General features: G+C 36.8%; 2 protein-coding genes across 7 annotated transcripts in view; one reads left to right on the forward strand and one right to left on the reverse strand.

Annotated features, from left to right (window-relative positions):
• The first annotated feature begins 568 nt into the window (after window positions 1-568).
• On the forward strand, window positions 569-2,576 carry LOC131692257 (post-GPI attachment to proteins factor 3-like). The gene is made up of 4 exons (XM_058979213.1): window positions 569-1,010; window positions 1,089-1,661; window positions 1,719-1,923; window positions 1,980-2,576. The coding sequence occupies exons 1-4, from the start codon at window positions 875-877 to the stop codon at window positions 2,056-2,058; spliced, it is 993 nt and encodes a 330-aa protein (XP_058835196.1). The 5' UTR covers window positions 569-874; the 3' UTR covers window positions 2,059-2,576.
• A 7,037-nt stretch (window positions 2,577-9,613) lies between these two features.
• LOC131693365 (monocarboxylate transporter 14-like) overlaps window positions 9,614-18,561 on the reverse strand; it is a 93,870-nt gene continuing 84,922 nt past the window's right edge. For all 6 annotated transcript variants that reach the window (XM_058981116.1, XM_058981117.1, XM_058981118.1 and 3 more), the window contains 3 exons: window positions 10,636-10,745; window positions 10,387-10,568; window positions 9,614-10,246 (listed from right to left, as the gene is read on the reverse strand). In XM_058981116.1, coding sequence (XP_058837099.1) covers window positions 9,861-10,246; window positions 10,387-10,568; window positions 10,636-10,745 — 678 coding nt within the window. In that variant the 3' untranslated portion in view covers window positions 9,614-9,860. The remainder of the gene's footprint in view (window positions 10,247-10,386; window positions 10,569-10,635; window positions 10,746-18,561) is intronic.

Below are 18,561 nucleotides of genomic sequence, written 5' to 3' on the forward strand. Positions count from 1 at the left end.
TTTAACGTAAATGAAAAATCAGAGTAGCTTTTCATTGATTTGTTGCTATATGTGGCACACATGACTGCGAACGAAACAAAAATAAACGTCAAATCGTTTATTCGCTTGTACTAATGCAAAGTGAACATGAATAATTTCTTCAACGTAAATGAAAAATCACTTGCTCATTAGTCATTATAGTATGTCTATCCCGAGATAAACTAGCGTTTCGTTTATTTGTTGCTGTTTTTTGACACACATGAGTGCGAACGAAACAAAAATAAACGTCAAATCGTTTTTTCGCTTGCACTAATGCAAAGTGAACATACGCGTAGTTTGGCGCACGACTTGGTGGCGCATGGCTTATATGTCACGATGTGTAGTTTAGAAAAGATTCACAATAATTTACAGTGCAGTTAAAGAACTTATTTGTCTTAGGCCCTTTGGTCAGTTCTAAGAAATTGTTTGAATCAAAATGTTTATTTTTGAATTCACTGCCCTGTTGATGGCAACACCGCCGAAGGAAAACATCGAAAACATTGCCATCGCTTATCAACATCATGATGGACATGTCACCGTCAGTGGGCTGAAGCGGGCGATAGTTTGTTTTGGTTTTCCTTTGGGTGGTGTTTATCAGCATTCGGTACGGTTGCATTACGTTTAGCAATTCTTACGGTTTATTCTAAATACCAAAATTTCCCGTCGGAATCGTCTTAGTTTAGGCAATCAGCAAAAAGATCAAAATGCCGTAAAATCTATCTTTTCACCATTTTTGCTTAGTTAGGGAAGATGAAGCAAATATTGATTTTTACTTGATGTATTAAATCTGCAGTGTTTGGCCAAGCCAAACCGGTAAATCTTTTCCCCCTACAACCATAAATCAGTATCTGTAAAAATGATGAATACACGGTTGTTAGCGTTGCTAGCAGTTCTACTGATTTTCATCCGCCAAATATTTGCTTCCGCCGGTGATCAAAGCCAATTTTTTCAAAACTGTCTGAGGAACTGCGTACTAAGGAATTGCACCAAGTGTAGGTCACATTTTCTCACGTTTCCGCTAATTAGATGAACCTTTTCCACGTACCATTAAATTGCTTTGAATTTTGCAGCTGGCTTGACCTTTAAACGCAGTCTACAAGGCACGCAGAACTCGATTAACAAGTTGCTACTATGGACATGTTACGACGAGTGTGGATACGAATGTATGTGGCCAACAACCAGCGCGTTTTTGAATCGGAATTGGACCACTCCGCAGTTCTACGGCAAGTGGCCGTTTATTCGCGTGCTTGGTCTGCAGGAGCCAGCATCAGTATTCTTTTCGATGACCAACTTCGGGACGCACTATTTGATGCTGAAGAAATTTCGTAGAGAGGTTCGTCCCGATAGTCCCATGTATCTCTTGTGGCACGTGTTCTCGTACATTTGCCTGAATGCGTGGATTTGGTCAACAGTGTTCCACGCGCGAGATTTTCCTATAACTGAGCTGTTCGATTACACATTTGCGTACTCCATGGTGTTGGCATCGTTTCACTGCATGGTAATGAGAATGATCCACCGGAAGTCAAAATATTTAAGAGGAAGTGTTAGTGTCCTATGTGTTTTATTCTTTGTGAATCACTTCGCTTATTTGAGCATCGGGCGGTTCGACTATGCTTATAATATGAAGGCAAATATCGTGACAGGTTAGTTAAAACAATCAGAAAACCATTTCACTCCAACTGATCTTCACTATTTCGTAGGAATGAGCGGTGCAGTTGGATGGATTTTATGGTGTATTTTGCAGCGACGAAAACGTCGCTACGTGTGGAAGTGTTTTTTGTTTATTGTGCTGGCCACATCCTCGTTGTTGTTGGAAGTGAATGATTTCCCACCGATTTTCTGGGCGTTCGACGCTCATTCCATCTGGCATCTGGTCACGGTACCACTGACTGTTCTTTTCTACAGGTACGGTTGCACACGAGTTTGTTTCTAAATCTTAAGTAAATCTTTTTCCTTTGCAGTTTCATCATTGACGATTGTAAAACCCTACGGCAGGAGTTACGCGACTATGGTCCTGACGATATGCGGAAGCTGTTGTGAGATAGGATTTTCCCAAAAAACGAACAAATTTACTTTAGATTCTAAACGTTCCATCGCGTTCCTAGCATTCGAAAGACTAACTATAGATTTCCCCCCGTAGAGGGTCCCGTCTTTCTTCCACTGCCAACAATTGTGATTCGGTTTGGTGAACGACAATAACTCTACGGAATGGAACAATTCGACCGGTAGCTGAAGAGAGTTGGATGGCGTGCCTTCCGAAACTGAACTATTTTATCTAGGTGTTTAATGTAATCGATTGATAGTAGGAATATATAGGCCAATAGGGTGCATCTCGTAGCCATACAGTTCTTGAATTGATCCTTTAGCGAGTTTTGCATTTAGATGATGTAAATTTTTACTATTCTATATACCTACTATTTAAAGTTATCAGCGGTGTTAATTTTAGATAGACAAGAATTACATACAAGTATTCTAATGTTGTTTGGTGTCTGTGAACTAGGGATTATGTGCAGTCCTCACCCTTTCAGGTCAATAAAAATGTAACATATTTGAGTAAAGTGGTTTGATTGTTGGAGGAAGTTTTGGTTATTGGATTATTTCGGACATCAACTTTATGTCGAATCCCAAGTTTAACATCATGTATTCGTTACGGTTTCCTAGCTTTTAGATTGTCTTGAGGAGTTACCGTCCATGTCATGAACGTAAGGTATTCAAAAAAAGTAACCCAGTGCAGTGTCTGGACTTAAGAAAATAACGCAGCGTTTCGTCAGCGAAACAGTAAATTTACGGACAAGACGCACGACGGAGTCATGGATTGATATTAAGGGCAGTGTACTAACACCAGGTTCTCAATACATCTGATAACGACATGCATCTGAGCTCGCGATTTCTAAATTAGCGGAGTTTCATGGCATCGAGTGAACATTCATAAGGAATAATCGTAAAATTGTTTATTTTTTGGTATTGAGAATGTCTCACCCGCTGTCTTGTTTGGTTCCATTTAGGCTCTCAAACAACCGTACTAAATTTGAGAACGATTAATTACTCGATCTTAATCCTCACGTCTCCTGGCTCCTTGCACGCCACCACACAAAATTTTTCTATCAAAAACACCGAGCACTAGATAGTCTCTTTTCACATCCACACCTTATGGCGGTGCAGAGCAACAGGGAGTACTAGCGATTTGTATAGAGCAAGCCTTGTGCGCGTCTGCACGCTACGATATTATATACTTAAAGCCGCAACACTCATTTTTACGCTGTAACTAACATCAGTATCACATGTCACTAGCGCCCAAAATATATTATTTCGTCGATTAATTTCATGCCGTAGACACCATTTCCATTTTGGAATTGTCATAGTTTATAGTCAGCCTGGTTCTTATAGCCTCCGTTTTAAAAGACTCAAACTCCTCTTTCACTGCTCTACGATCGACTTCAATAATGTAAACATCGTGATGGTAGTTCTGTTCCTTCCTTTAGCACAAGAAATCATCGTATCGTACATATAGGAATGGGCGCTTGAAAAATCGATTTTTTGCATCCGATCTTTTCGGTTCGATGTTTGAAAACATTGATTTTATTGATTCAATCAAATTGATTTTTCTTTCAAAATTCCCATTAAAAACGTGATTTTTTCACAATTGATCTTTTTACCTCGAAAAATCGATTTTCCCGGCTCGATGTTTGACACCATCGATTTTTTCGAATTAGAGATAGATGTAGAAAAAGCGTTTTTTCATTTTTCAAAATGCCCATCACTAATCGTACCTTTAATCACTGAAGGTTGAGTCGATGATTATTGCCACACTTTAGATTGATTGGTAAATCGGTTACAGTTATCGAAATGAAACCAACGTTTTGAAGTAGTAGCATATTTCGGTTAAATTTTAGGATGAAATTCTTGTAGAGTCGTTTCCGGCACGTTTTTCTCAGTTTTTTCCACTTTCTCATTTCCTTTTCGTCCATTGCTTCTTCTTTGGTCTTCCGAAGATCGCGCTTCATCATGGACAAAAGCATTTGTGGGCACGAAATCCACAAAATTAGCCGCGTCCTGTAAATCTCACCGTTTATGCTGGCTTTGGTCACGAATAGTTCACTTCGCTTGCCACAAGTGCATATGGCCTGCCGAATCAGCTACGAACCGAACTTCGATAGTTTGAAACGGTCATCCACAACATTTGTGTTTTGCCGTGAAAAATACCTGAACCAGCTACTGTTTGAAATCCGCTTTGATGTAGGTCTCATCATCAATGAAGGGGGACTCTGCTGGTATACGTGAAATGAGCAATCAGCGGCTAGAGTGACCGGTTTTCTTGCCTACTTTTACCAGTTTTAGTCCAGCTCTTGACTTGTACTCCATTATCATCTGTTCCCCGGAACAGGCTTTGCGAATGGTTTGCTTATTTTCTTCCATCTCGACCGGAATCCCACTGACAACTGCACAACTAAGCGAATGTATACAATACACTCTATAGAGAAACTAGACAAAATAAGTTAAGTTCGGTCAAATATGAAAAAAGCTAAGCAAGTTTGAAAGTGTCACAATAATTATTGGCTTATCTTTTATGGTGAATAACAACTGTCAAAGTACATCGGATGGATTCAGTCCGAGGTGTTCGCAGGTGTCAACATTTTTTTTCTATGTTTGCGTGCGGTTGTGACTTTTTTCGAGTGAACAAAAAATGCGAAAGAGAAAACAAAAGCACGTGATACCTTGGTTCCTTCTGATTGATCAGTGATCCAAATATTTAACTTTTGCGGTTCCAAACGCTATACTTATGTGTACCACGTACAAGCTTTGTTTCGATTGGTTGATTTTCTTAATGTTATGTTCCGGGGTCTTGGACGTCATGATTAATTTCATTAAGGGGGAGGTAAGGGTTTCAGCGCGAAAAAAACCATTTCTCGAGTACTTTTTCAAATGGACGTAAGTAACATTGAGAGTCTCTCTTTGTTTACTTTCTCTTTCGTTTATTACGACGTCATTACAACACTTTGTACTAATTTTCCAGTACATATCGAAAGCCGACGGTTTTTACTACAATATTATGCAAAGAGTAGAGTAGTAAATGTTGAAATGGCCGAGTAATGAACAGAAGAGAAAGACCTCAAAGAGAATCTCTCATTGTTACTTACGTCCATTTGAAAAAGTACTCGAGATTTTTTGGCGAATTTTTTTAGAACTATGCGTAAAGCGAATTTATTAAAACTTTCGTACATTATAGTGTATTATTTCAATAACATTCTGTAAAATTTCTTTTCAAAAATATCGACAAGCGACTCGATGACGAAGCTTTGTGTAGAACGTCTCTGTAAAAAAACATGATTTGCGGTGTTACCTGCCATTCAAAAACCACTTAACAGATATCTTTCAAATTTTGCATACACATTCTATGTAAAAAATACCTAACCCCTACGTTGAGTTTTTGGTATACATTTTTCAATTTAAAGAAAAAATTAATTTTTTTAAAGAAAAAATTAAATTTTTCACGAAAATTTCCGCCCTTAATTGAAAATTTATCTCAAAAACTCAACGTAGAGGTTAGGTATTTTTTACCTAGAATGTATATGAAAAGTTTGAAAGAAATCTGTTAAATAGTTTTCAAATGGCAGGTAACACCGCAAATCATGTTTGTTTCCAGAGACGTTCTACAAAAATCTTTGTCACCGAGTCAGTTGTCGATATTTTTGTATAGAAAAATTACAGAATGTTATTGAAATGATAAATTATAATATACAAAAGTTTTGATTAATTCGCTTCACGCAAAGTTCGGCAAACAAGTGTTTTTTTTCGCGCTGGAAACCTAACCCCCCACCCCCCATCACCCCTCAATAAGAAACCAACACACTCAAACTTGACGATTGTGAACACCTATACTATAATACTTCCTCCGAGATGCCGACCTTTAGACGCTCAACCAGGATTCCGCTCTTCACAACAGACTTGCCGTTTTTCAGCTATAGAATAACCCTTCGAACGTCGTTTAAAGCTCAGAAGGCGTCAGATACGAGCGAGAGTGTCTCACTAAATAATGATTTATTAGCAATCCATTTCTTAGCCCACTTGATCATATCATATGCTAATAACACGTTTGTAAACATTTGAATTAATTTACGATTAAACACTAGCGTCCCCTCTAAGAACGGTTGGTTTCAAAATCGTCCAATGAAGGACGTTCGTTGGACCAATTTGGACAACGTCCAAATAACCGTTCAACGAACGTCCATCGTTGGACCCGTGTTGAACGATTTTGAAACAATTTTTTGGACGTCTCAGTGGGTCGCCACACCAACGTATCCCAACTATCCGTCAAATCCATTTTGCAACCGGTTCGAAATCCTGAATGGATTCAGTATGGGATCTAGCTCAAAGAAAATAATCGATTCCTACTCAATCGGTTGATCCATTTGCGCTGGAATTCATACTGAATCCACCCAGAAGTACGAACCGGTTCAAGAATGGTTTGACTGGGTGGAGATATATCCGCTGTCAATTCAGCCAAACTCAGCCACTAAAATATATGACGACAGTAGCGCACCTGGTTTAGATATCCCAACTACCTTCGAAACCGTTGGGGATACACAAGTCGAATGCTGAAGATAGACGTCTGTTCTCTGTGCTACACTGATATCAATGACATCGGATTAATGGCGACCGTCTATCAAAATATGGTCGATTTGGGAGCACGTTTCGCCATTAGGGTCTTAAAGATAAATCATTCTCACTCAGAAAGATCCATATCAAACTACATTCAACGCTGAAAATGATTCAAAGAACAACAGAAATAGAATTTTATATTATCTAATAGAATAATTTGCAGTTTTTCCTTTGTATGAATCGTTAAAATCTCAACGCAAGATTTATTTGTGATACTCTAACTATGGTCGATCAGAGTACTACAAATTTCATCACTAGCACTTATTGTACAATAGTGAACCCCGAAATGGCTATTGGGACATGACCATCATTTAAATCCCACGATTTGCGAAGGAATAAACGTCCACTGTGTCCGAGTTTTGCATGTTACTCTTTATGTATCGCACTGCTCAGAAACCGCTAAGGAAATCCCACCTACGTAAAAAAAAAATCAACACACAGTCTCCTATATCATTATTTGGACCATAAATGGTTGCCAAATTTGTGGCTTAATGAATACTGGCAAAAGCTGCGCCAAGTACCTCAAACTCAACAGCTAGTACCATCAGCGAGGAAGATACTTTAAATTACCGTACTTACTCAAATTCAGCAGGATGGTTAAAGCGGATAACTCCGGGAAAAATTCCTTAAAAGAGGGAACGAGGGAAAATTACGGATTTCTCTCCTTTCTTATTTCACGTGAGATAAACTGAACTGCTTCGTATGAGGGTACTACAGCAAGTGACGGTTCGGCCGTCTTTAGTACTTTTCGCATTAGTCTTTGACTTGAGATCACACGCCATAAGTATATGTTACAGCGACGACTTAGGACGGAGGCTTCACACTCGTGATCCGTTATGGTAAGAAGCTAGAAGAACATGCTATTCCCACTGTCACGTCACTTAGTTACTAAAAGGAAATTTTCAAGTCACTAGGTAACGTGACTGAAAATAGGACCTCTGATCGCGAACATCCAGGCAGAAATTACGATGGTGACACGAACGTGTTCGACAACGAGAGAGACACGAATGATCCCGAAGATGCAGTTGGCGAGGAAACAAATATTTTCCCGTCGGCAATGTATTGTATACAACTCTGTGTCTTGTATTAAACTTTTTTTAAATGTATTCCAGCACTACATCAATGACCAATTACACGGACATTTCGGATTTTTTTAGAATGAATTTTTCAAAGATATTAAGATTGATAAAAATTTAATTGAACTATGTTGGGCTCGTTTCAGTATTTATGAATATGGATGGATCGACGAGTCACAAGTGCAGAGATGTTCTATAGTCGTCAAATTTTAAGTAACGCCTAATGTAAAATTAAATAAGAAAAACTGCTAATTTCTTCACAAACTCAAGATACAGACAATACTTCTTTTTATATTACTTCTATCGGCAAACGGCTATATGCTATGTATTTTTTTGTACTAATAAATACAACTACTATTCATTATTTCAATTTATTCGAAATAAATTAAACTTAGTCATCCTTATTTATAAGCTTTCCCTTCTAACCGACTATTTACGAGGATTTACAGTTATTCGGACAATACAAAGTATTATTTGTCATAACAAACTGTGAGGCCTGTTCATTACCGTTGTAAGGATGTCTGAGGTGTTTTGCCAAGGTACTGTTAGGTTTGTTCCAATACCCGGATAAACTGGAAGTATTTCCAGTTTATCCGGGTATTCTGTAGTATTCTGAAGAGTCTCGCATGTAACACAAAAGTTTCTGTTGTCGTTTTAATTAACAAACATTTTATGCGTGAAACGATTACCGCGGTCTTCAGCAAATTCGATTCTTTTTATAGTGTCTGTCTTCGAACCCTCGAAATTACATCTCTCTTGTGGTCATGACTTTATCATGGGAGTAAGTCAACAAGCCATTTTTTCAGATTAATATAAACATATAATATTAGCAAGCCATATCTGGAAATTAAAGGGTGTGTAAAGGAATTACGTAGTCTAATTTGGTCGGAGCATAATTCTTGATTTTGAGCACCAGTACGTGCATAATTCTCGTATGGTGATGTAAAATTTTGAATACACGTTCTGATGAGACGTTTGTGATGTCAGCTTTAGCTTTAGCTTATTACGAGAAGGGCAAGTTTATCAATTGTTTGTGGCCCATCGTTTTTTTATTTGTGCTCGTACTATTAAATTCAATTCCTTACATTCATTTTTTGACCATTTATATCAATGGAGTAAAGCTACCGTAATACTCAAAAAACCTTTTCTTAGTTTTTGCCGATTTATCTCTTAAATAATAATGCTAAATGTTGGCACAAAAAGTCCATGGTTTTAAGAAACACAAACACAGCTGTAAAACACAAACTACTCAACAGATATTTATTGAACAGCGCATGTGGGTTTCTGAAGGATGGAAGATGTCAAAAATTTGACGTTAATATTTATGAACCATATACATACGTCAAGTCCGGAGCTTATTAACGTACCTAGTAAGTGTTGGAGCAAACCTATTGAGTACGAAGAACAACAATCAAACATGACTTCTCTTCGCCTTTTTAAAGACAAACTAGCATTGGTACGAAAAACAAAAACTAAAAAAAAACAGTTTTTTCACACCGTGTGCTAGATCTTCATTAGAATCAGTCAACTTATGTAGAATATTGTTGCAGTACTGCTGATTGATTCTCATGAAGATCCAACACACGGTGTGGAAAAAAACTGCTATTTTCGTTTTTAGTACCATTGTTCGTTTGTCTTTAAGGCTGTGAACCATTTGGCGATTTTTTAGTTGAAATTTTATAGTACGAAAGATATTTTCTCTAGAATGGTTAAATATAACCGAGAGATGCGACCCATTTCAAGAGTTATGGACAGTTGCAAAAACCATGAATTGGTACAGGTGAGAACATTTTTCACTATTTTAATATTAGTTTTTTGCTTATTACATTAAGTATGACAGTCGTAGCCCCGAGACATGTTTCTCCCCTCATTTTCTATTGCAAAATATGGACAACCTCAATTAAGTACAGAAAATATTTCCTTCTTTCTTTCTGCATTGTGGGCAAAAATTTTAACTATCTAGTTGTCAAATTTAACCTTACTCCAGAGTAGAGTTATTTTGCAAATAACTTTCGAAGTGGTAGATTTTAACCAAAAGTTAAAAATTTCGCCAAATGGTTCACAGCCTAAGAAGCAAAATGGCTGTTCGGATAACCACACAATGATCTACTGCGTAACGGTAGAGCTGAATGCTTCGCTATTTTTGTCCTCCTCTTCCTCATCGTTTACAGGTTCCAGCGTTCCGACGGACCACGCACATACTGCCGATAGCAGTACGAAAAATCCTCCCGCGTAGAATGCGGAGTCCCATCGTTCGGTAAGGTCGTACATCATTCCAGCTAACGGAGGCCCCAACAGGCTTCCGATGCCCTGTACCAGCAGACACAGTCCGTAGGCGATGGTGAAGTCATCCAAACTTACCAACCGTACCATAATGATGGGTGTGAAGGAAAACGTACTGGCAAATGTACCCCCGAATAGTAAACTAACTGCAGCCATCATGTAATAATTAGATACTGCAAAAGGCACTACGAAAATTGACAAGCCACACACTGTAAGGAAACAAACAAATTAGTCTTTAGTTACATGAAGAGTAGCTTAAATGTTTTACTTTAGGTGATAATGAGTCAGGTTCTAATCCCAACGACTCACTCAGTTTCGGGGTCAAGCAAAAACGGCATTTAATACTCACACGCTAAGCAGACCGCATAGGTTTTAGTTACGTTAACCCAAGGTTGATCACCGAGCCAGCCCAAGCCGACCATTCCGATGGTCTGGGTGACACCGATGACGGAAATCATGTTCGCTCCATCCTGTTCGCTGAAGCCATGGGTCAGCATGAAATCGGGGATGTAGAAATACGGAATGATATACCTGTGGAGAGATGTTCGTTTTAGAATTGTTTTGTACTTTGTAACTGTCAAAAGCGATCGTTTGTTACCATGTAAACAACAACAAAGTCGATATGGACATCATGCAAAATTTGGATTCGAAAAACAAGGAAAAGTCGAACATGGTCTTCATGGCATCGATGAACGCTTCGTACCAGGTCTGCAAGTAAGGTGGAATTAAATTAGCACATCGTGGAAATGGAATGAAATATCTCTAGCTACGAGCTAAAACAACAAAAAACACTCGAAAACAAACAAACAACTTAAAAGTTAAGGACATTAACTGAACATTATAAAATGTAACATGATAAATGATGCTTCTAGAACTGCTGTATGGACGGATACTTTACATTATTACATATTGGTAAATATATGTGGTAAATATGAGTGTAGTTTCAAAAGGCTAATACTTACAGAAGAACGGATAGTTACCATAGGTTATGTCCATAATGCCCAAATTGAATTATTGGTAATATTCTCCTGATAATCATCATTCATCCCTTGTTCATAACGATTATACATCGTCGCTATTGTACCTTATGTCAAACGCTGCCGCGACGCATCGATTATATTCTTCGAAAAGTTTGCAGCATTTAATAATATCAAAATATCCTCAGAATTTCCAACTTTGAAAATTGAAATTTTCTCGTAAGGTGCTAAATGATGTGTCATAACGTCACAACGACAATATAAAGAGGTCCTGCTCCCACGAGAACTACGTAGGGTACACTTATTCATCTCGTTAGACAGGACGTCACATTAGTTTTTTTGAACTTCGGCTTACAGTGATTGAATTCCGTTCCTTGCTTCGTTCCTAAGAAGCAGTAACATATAAAAAATCTGGCTTGGAAAATGTAAAATGCTCGCGTTTGAGTGAAACAAAAAGTCGAGTACAACGCACCTTTATTCTTCCAATCATTTGATTTAATACGTTCGAGATAGCAGACACTACTCTAACAACTGTATTCAAATGGTGGGATGAATACAGTAGCTAAGATGAATTAGGGCACAGTTACCCTACAATTGCTACCACTGCAACATCTTTTTTGAATGCATCACAACATTTTCCTAAATCAGTGTTCAAGACTAAAGAATGCTTTGAGAAATCAGTATTTTTCAAAACTTATTCACACTACTATAACTTGAGTGATATTATGTAGGGGAGACCGGGGCTGGTTGGCGGTGTTATGCTTTCGGGATTTCTCTATTCATTCTGGTTAATTTTTTCATAAACAGTTTGCACTGTCATGAAGGCTTTTTCATTCATAAAAAATAAGGAAAAAAGTTATTAACAATCAAATGTTAGGTGAAAAATCGACCAACCAACCTCAGGGCTAGGGTTTATAAGTTTTTTATTTCTAATGAAAAAGTGAAGGCAGGGGTGGGCGTAGCGTAGTTGGTAAATCAATTGCCTTGTACGTCCTGACCCCGCACATAGGGTTAGAAATTTTTCACAAGAGATTTTTTTATTTGAAAGAGAACCGAAATAAAAACGTTAAGGTTCAAGGGGGGCGTAGACGCTTGTCACTATGTTTTGTGACTCATTTTCAAAACTTTTCTTCTCAAAAACGAGAAGTTTGAGGTACTTTGCAAAGGGTAATTTCGGAAAGATGCTGCACTCTCTACATCTCGTATTAAGGGACCTTTTACTACGATAACACTACGAAACAAAATTAAAAAAATGGGAGCAGAACCAAAAAAAAACAGCGAGAGTTTGGGGTCCCAGGAAAGGCCTGGTGAAGAAATTTTTGAGAAAAATTGTTTAAAACCAAAGTTTACATGTAGAACTAGGGTGGTTCTATGGAGAACATATCAATGAATATGGTCATCTTAAATTTTCGCATAAAGTCTTACATGAAAATCTATGCATTTTTTTAGCTCCATCGGACATCATTAAAGGGTGCATCCCCTTTTCATTATATTCATAAAAAAAATTCAAAGTAGGTACATGAAATGTTGAAAACCGAAAAAAAGTCGAAATATGTCTAAAAAATGTCTGAAACATCAATATCCAATTTCAAAATAAACGAAAACCGCTAAAAACGAATATGAAAAAAAAAAATAGTACCAAGGACTTCGAAATTTTTGAAAAAATCTCGGAGATCAAAAATTTTATTGTAATGGCATATGGTTTCAAAATGTATGAACCGTCGAGATCTAATGCCAAAGTAAAAAGGTAAGATTTGAAAAAGAAAAAAAAGGAAACAAAGTGGTAGAAAAACGTAATTTTTTTTTATTTTTTGGGGGACATTCTAATTGTAAAAAAAGTCTTTCTTTGGAGCTGAAAAACTGTTGACCATCGAATTTTTCTAATGAACTGGGCTTGGGAGCAGAACAAATCCAAGTGATGGCAAGGGTTTTGGGTTTCAACTAAATCATTAGGAAGAAATTTTGTAAAAAAATTGGAAGAAATTTCACAGTTTATACCCAAAGTTTTAAGAAATTTGAAAAAAAAATACATTTTCATGGTGATAATGAATATAGAGATAACTTTGGAATGTGTCCCTCAAAAATATTTCGTCGGCTTAAACAGATTACGGGATTCAAGTGCTACATTCCGCCGAAATATATTGACCATGATAAAAATATCTAAGTAGGTCTAAATCCAATCCGCGCATTACTCCTATTACATTTGACGTCGCCTATCACCGTGGAAATAAACAGAGCGCACATGGTGTCAACTCTGATTGGCCAACCGACAGGCAGATCGAACATTCATCGATTCTGATTTGCATGTGCACATTAACAGTTTTGAACATCGAATTTTCCTAACGAAGTGGACTTGAGAGCAGAACAAATCCTAATGATGGCAGAGGTTTAGGGTTCCAACTAAATCAATGTGAAAAAGTTTTTGAAAAAAATTGGAACGTAAGCAAGGCATCATCTTCTTTGTTATAAAACTGCATTATACTGTAGGGCGCATGACCGCAAGTTATTTTATCGAATTTCCCCACAACGTTTCACACGCCGGTAAAGTCATTACCTCCATCGCACTCCGTCGTGTCGCCGCCTAGTATGGGTTATCAAGCGAGCAGTCTGCGTGTTTCTTTGCTAAGCAAAACAATCGACATAAGATTCCTATCTTCGTCTCTCGGGGTACCGTGGGTAGGTGCGTTCGTTGTGTCTTAATACCTATTACTGACGCTATCTATCGATTATAACGTGGTAGCGGTATAACATTTCTTTGCCAAATCTCGACCTCGTAATCGCAGCGATTCTCAACCCGGGGTCCGCGTGCCCCTAGGGGTCCGCGAAGAGTAAAATCTTTTCCGGACGGATATTGAAACTTCAAGTTTATTTATCGTATCCAGCCCGGGGACAACTTGACAGATAGTGCTTGTTTCATATATGTACCACTGATTCGATGGTGGCGCTAGTATGCCTTCTCCGTATGAGTACCACGAACAACGAAACGAAATAGTTTCAAGAGAAAAACGTGTTTCGTTACGTGTGTTATGAACGCCGTCAATGCAGCAAGAACATCATTTAGAAAAAGCGTATTCCAAAATGTGGATAAAGAATAAGTAAAGAAAACAATTATTAGAGAATAAATTTATCCCTAACTGGAAACTGTCTGAAAGGTTTTTTTTTGTTTTATTATTGTGTGAAGTGTGGAATCGGTAAATCATTGGTGCTTTTTGCCCGAGAAATATGAATGAAAAAGCATTTTGGCCAATAAAAGCAAATCACCAAGTCTAACAATTCGTGAACCTATGACATCTTATTTCAAATTAATTAAGAACGTCAGGATGAATTCTGGAATTTTGTTTGAGAATATAAATATATGTAGGATTTTCTACAGGAATGTACAATTATGTTCGACTCTTGCCAGAGTTTTGTTCGACTTTTCAAATAATTCTGTCTGGAAGATTTTGCGATGGTTTTGGTACGAATCCCTTCAGAATTCATTTCGCATTTTACTCAGCTTCAGCCCGACGAGAAACTAATGGAACGGCTTCTACCGGAGGATTTCATGTTGGTTCGATCCCGAAGATTTTCGGAAATTTCAATATAAGTGGAAGTGGCTCGATTTTGAAAGCCATCTTCTTGTATTTCTGAAAATCGATTTATTTTTGTTGGATTTTTTAGATCCAAAATGGAATCTATGTTTCTGTTAAGGAATGGACAGTTTCTAATTTGAACAGCGAAATAAATTTGGTGATATGCTTAAATTGTTCATTTTTTACAGATATAGAAAATAATAGATAGGATGCGCCTTTTTAAAATTTTGTTCCATTTGAGCCGCCATGACATCACCAAATCACCACAAAATTTGCTTATGAGTTCAACATATGGGAGCTGTCAAGTTGTCCCCGGGCTGATCGTATCAGACTGAAAATAATATATTGATAGAATATAAATCGATGTTGAGCCGTGGGGATCTGCAACCGCCCAGGGTAATTTCGAAGGGGTCCGCGACTGCCCAGGATAATTTCGAAGGGGTCCGCGATGACCCAAGGTGATTTCGAAGGGATCCGCGGAGCAAACAAGGTTGAGAATCACTGGCTTAGACTAAACAAAAAAGAGCTATGCATCATGACAGGACTACTAACCAGACACTGCCCGAGTAAATATCATCTTAAGAAAATTGGTAAGCTTGCAAACGATATATTTAACAACGAAATTTTCAATTTCAGCGAGTCATTTTACTACGGAGGTGATAAAAACCGTTGAGGATGCCACTAATTTTGGAAATTTGCAAACTAGTGTTATTACCACTATCGTAGAAACCTATTATAAACCAGGTATACCGCGAATCGTTTTCATTAAAATATGTTCAATTTTTTAAACAACGCATCTGAAAACAAACTTGCATTGTATACTACATTCTATTAATTCCTTATATAAATTTATTAGATCCAGACAAAAATTATAATAAGATTCATTGTAGTGTCTTATGTTTTGTTTTATACAAATTATATCAAGCTGTAACAAGTGAGGTTTCATGGTAGTTTTATAGCCACTCATAAAACTTAGAATGCGCTTGTAGCGTGCTATAAAAATTCAATTGTTACTTGGGTGGCATCATATATTTTCCGCTAGTTTATATCATGTTAATTTATTGTCAGTTTAATAAATAAACGTAACGTCACATTTATCGTAATAGTAAATAACTTTGGCCCTTTCAGCTATTTTGAGATTATATTTAAAAAAAAAGATAGCGTTATGAAAAACATAACTCAAAGTTCAATTTGTGTGTACATTACTGACCACCGAAGGATTATATGTTTGCAACTTTAGGTCAGTGAAAAAAACGTCAATCTAAATTATTCAACATGTTGAAATATATTATATTATTTTTAACGAAGAAGTTTAAATCAATAGTCAGTTGAATTTCAGTTGTTTGTGAACTAGCTGAAACGGTTGTGTAACAATTTATTCGATTGTGTCCAGGTTGAAAAAAAACCTTACAAAGTGAGACAAGCGCTTCAAGCTTTGAGTTTGTGTCTCCACTGAAATATTCGTGTCTAGGCTGAGGCTGATAGATTAGTATTACCAACAAAAATCTGTTGTGCCAAATATAAAAAAATAGAGGGTTGTGTACAAACCACAATCATAGTGCATACACATTGAAAATTGATCGAATCCAATTCCAAATCAACCAAGTATGATCATCGCAAGTCATCGTGTGTACATTCCATGCAACTCTCCGATCCGTCGAATTAGCGCACACTCGTTCGTATATGCAAAGTTTAACAAAGCGCAGCAGAGTGAAAAGTGCCGGACAAACTTTGTACGTAACTAGGAAACGGGTAGGTATTGCCACCAGGAAAATATACATTCGGTTTAAATATATAATGATTTATGTCAACACTGCCGAAAATCTCTTCCTGCACTGCCTGTATGTTTCAGTCCACATATTGCTCTTTCGATAACCAAGCAACGACTGCACAGTGTTTTTGGTAAATGGGTTGTTTTTGGTAAAATTACTAAAAGTTTTAAAAGCAATAACTTATGAACGGGCAAAAACAGACAGCTAGCTCAAATTTGGAATTAGAAATGCTACATCAGCATTATAAAATTCATCAGAGTTTATTTGCTTCTCGTTGTCTCCAGTAGAGTAATTAATCATTTGAAAAAAATATTGTTTTTCAAAAAATGTCAAATATCCTCGAAAAAAACTCGAAATAAGAAAAATTATGCGTTAAGAAAAATAAGGTATTTTGACGCTTGAAATAACTTTGTAGAATATATGATACACGTAAGAATGATAATAGAAAAGATATTTTAAAAAAATATTTTGTGGGTCTTCCAAATATAACGAGCTATAACTTCTTAAACATCTACAAAAGAAACTTCTTGTATTCTGCAAACATATTCGTAACAGCAATCTACACCAACTTTTACAAAGATGTTAGATCATTTCTTTTACCAAAAACAATGTTATTGAAAAATATCACTTATAGGAGCATTAATCACGAAAATCACAGCAGCAAATGATAAACCTTACTATTTTTGATGAGTAGTCCGAATGCACTATTGACGTAATATCAGCCGTTTTTCTGATAACAACCAATCACCATTTGAAACTCATTATCTTGCAAAATATGCCAAATTATTTTGAAAATACACGAGAAAAGTCATTGTTGTAATATAGAAAGTTTTTCATTTTGATAATTCAAAGCATTTTTCTGAATAACTCGATCTTGTGTAAATGTTATTTCAAAAGTTATATTAATGAATTGGCTGGCATCATCCACGAACCAGATAAAGACTTTGTGTCTTCAGCAAAATTGTTGGCAAAGGCTTGCTCTACAACTTTGCCGAAGACATAATTTTAATATAAGCGCTTGTAAGAATGTTGTTAAATATAGATCATTAAAAAAACAACACCATATGAAAAGGATTATAGTGTCGACAAATTCCTCCGAAGACGTTGATCCAAATGTAACGATTTAGGCGAAATTAATAGATCGCACGATTTTGGTAAAAAAAATACTGTTGAATGGTACAAAACGGACACAGAACTCTTAGGTGCTTCATACTGACGACTGTGCCATAAATAGCTACCTCATGGATAAATATTTTTCTTTTTCTCATGTCTAGCCCCAGATAGTGAGGTAAGACATTTTTAATATCGACTAATATTTTGGTTGAAATTATGATGAAGCAGTTTTCTGGGCAGATTAGTTCTATTACATGATATTTCAGGTTTACCCTTTAAATGGGTTTCCCAATCCTTTCGAAGATGGGTTTGTCAGTTTTGTTAAAAAAGAAACCTGTTTTTGTGTTGTTTTTTTATCTATTTCCTTAACCTTGTACTATCGTTCAAAAAGGTTATTAGGATCCCTATATTTTGTGTACTCAACTTGCGATTTTTAAGCTCCTATATAAGTACCTACATTATGGTATCGGGCTCGATGTTTCCCATATACAGGACAACATTCGACAAAAAGGAAAATTTTTAAATCCTTTCTTTTTCATTTGTAAGAACAATAAATGTTGTGTCCTGTCTCGCGTTGCGTTTTCGTAAAAAGTATAACCCGTAATTAAGGTTAAAAGCCTATTGATTTGGTTTTCTGTGAAGCAGAATTTTATTTTATTATGTTAAATGTTTCTACTGTCATGAGGTCACTTTCTCATTAGCTATTTTTACCGAAGAACAGAATTCTACCACAATTTAATCGCCCTGTGCCGCAACCGCGAATTCAGGTGGTTTGGCGTTAATCAATTGTAATCTATCCATTGTAAATCAGATCACTTTTCAAACTCATTTTCAGTTTACAATTACTTTAACATTTATCATCTATAGGCCAAATAAAAATAAATCACAACAATGTTCCATTTCTCTTGTTTTTTATGACGGTTCACAACTCTCCACCAAATTAAAAAACGCCAATTCCACGCATTTCACGCAATCTGCTATATCTCAAACAAGACATGGATGTATCAAGGAGTCCTTTATCAATATCAGTTCAAATATTGCAAATTGACCGATGTTTATGGTAATTATGCTCCAAAAACAAAACTATGTT

This window comes from Topomyia yanbarensis, chromosome 3 (assembly GCF_030247195.1).
Source record: "Topomyia yanbarensis strain Yona2022 chromosome 3, ASM3024719v1, whole genome shotgun sequence".
NCBI classification, from domain to species: domain Eukaryota; kingdom Metazoa; phylum Arthropoda; class Insecta; order Diptera; family Culicidae; genus Topomyia; species Topomyia yanbarensis.

Coding starts and splice junctions, on each gene's coding strand:
- LOC131692257 (XM_058979213.1), top strand. CDS start 875: ATGATGAATACACGGTTGTTAGCGTTGCTAGCAGTTCTACTGATTTTC. Junction 1,011..1,088: donor ACTAAGGAATTGCACCAAGT/GTAGGTCACATT, acceptor TGAATTTTGCAG/CTGGCTTGACCTTTAAACGC. Junction 1,662..1,718: donor GAAGGCAAATATCGTGACAG/GTTAGTTAAAAC, acceptor ACTATTTCGTAG/GAATGAGCGGTGCAGTTGGA.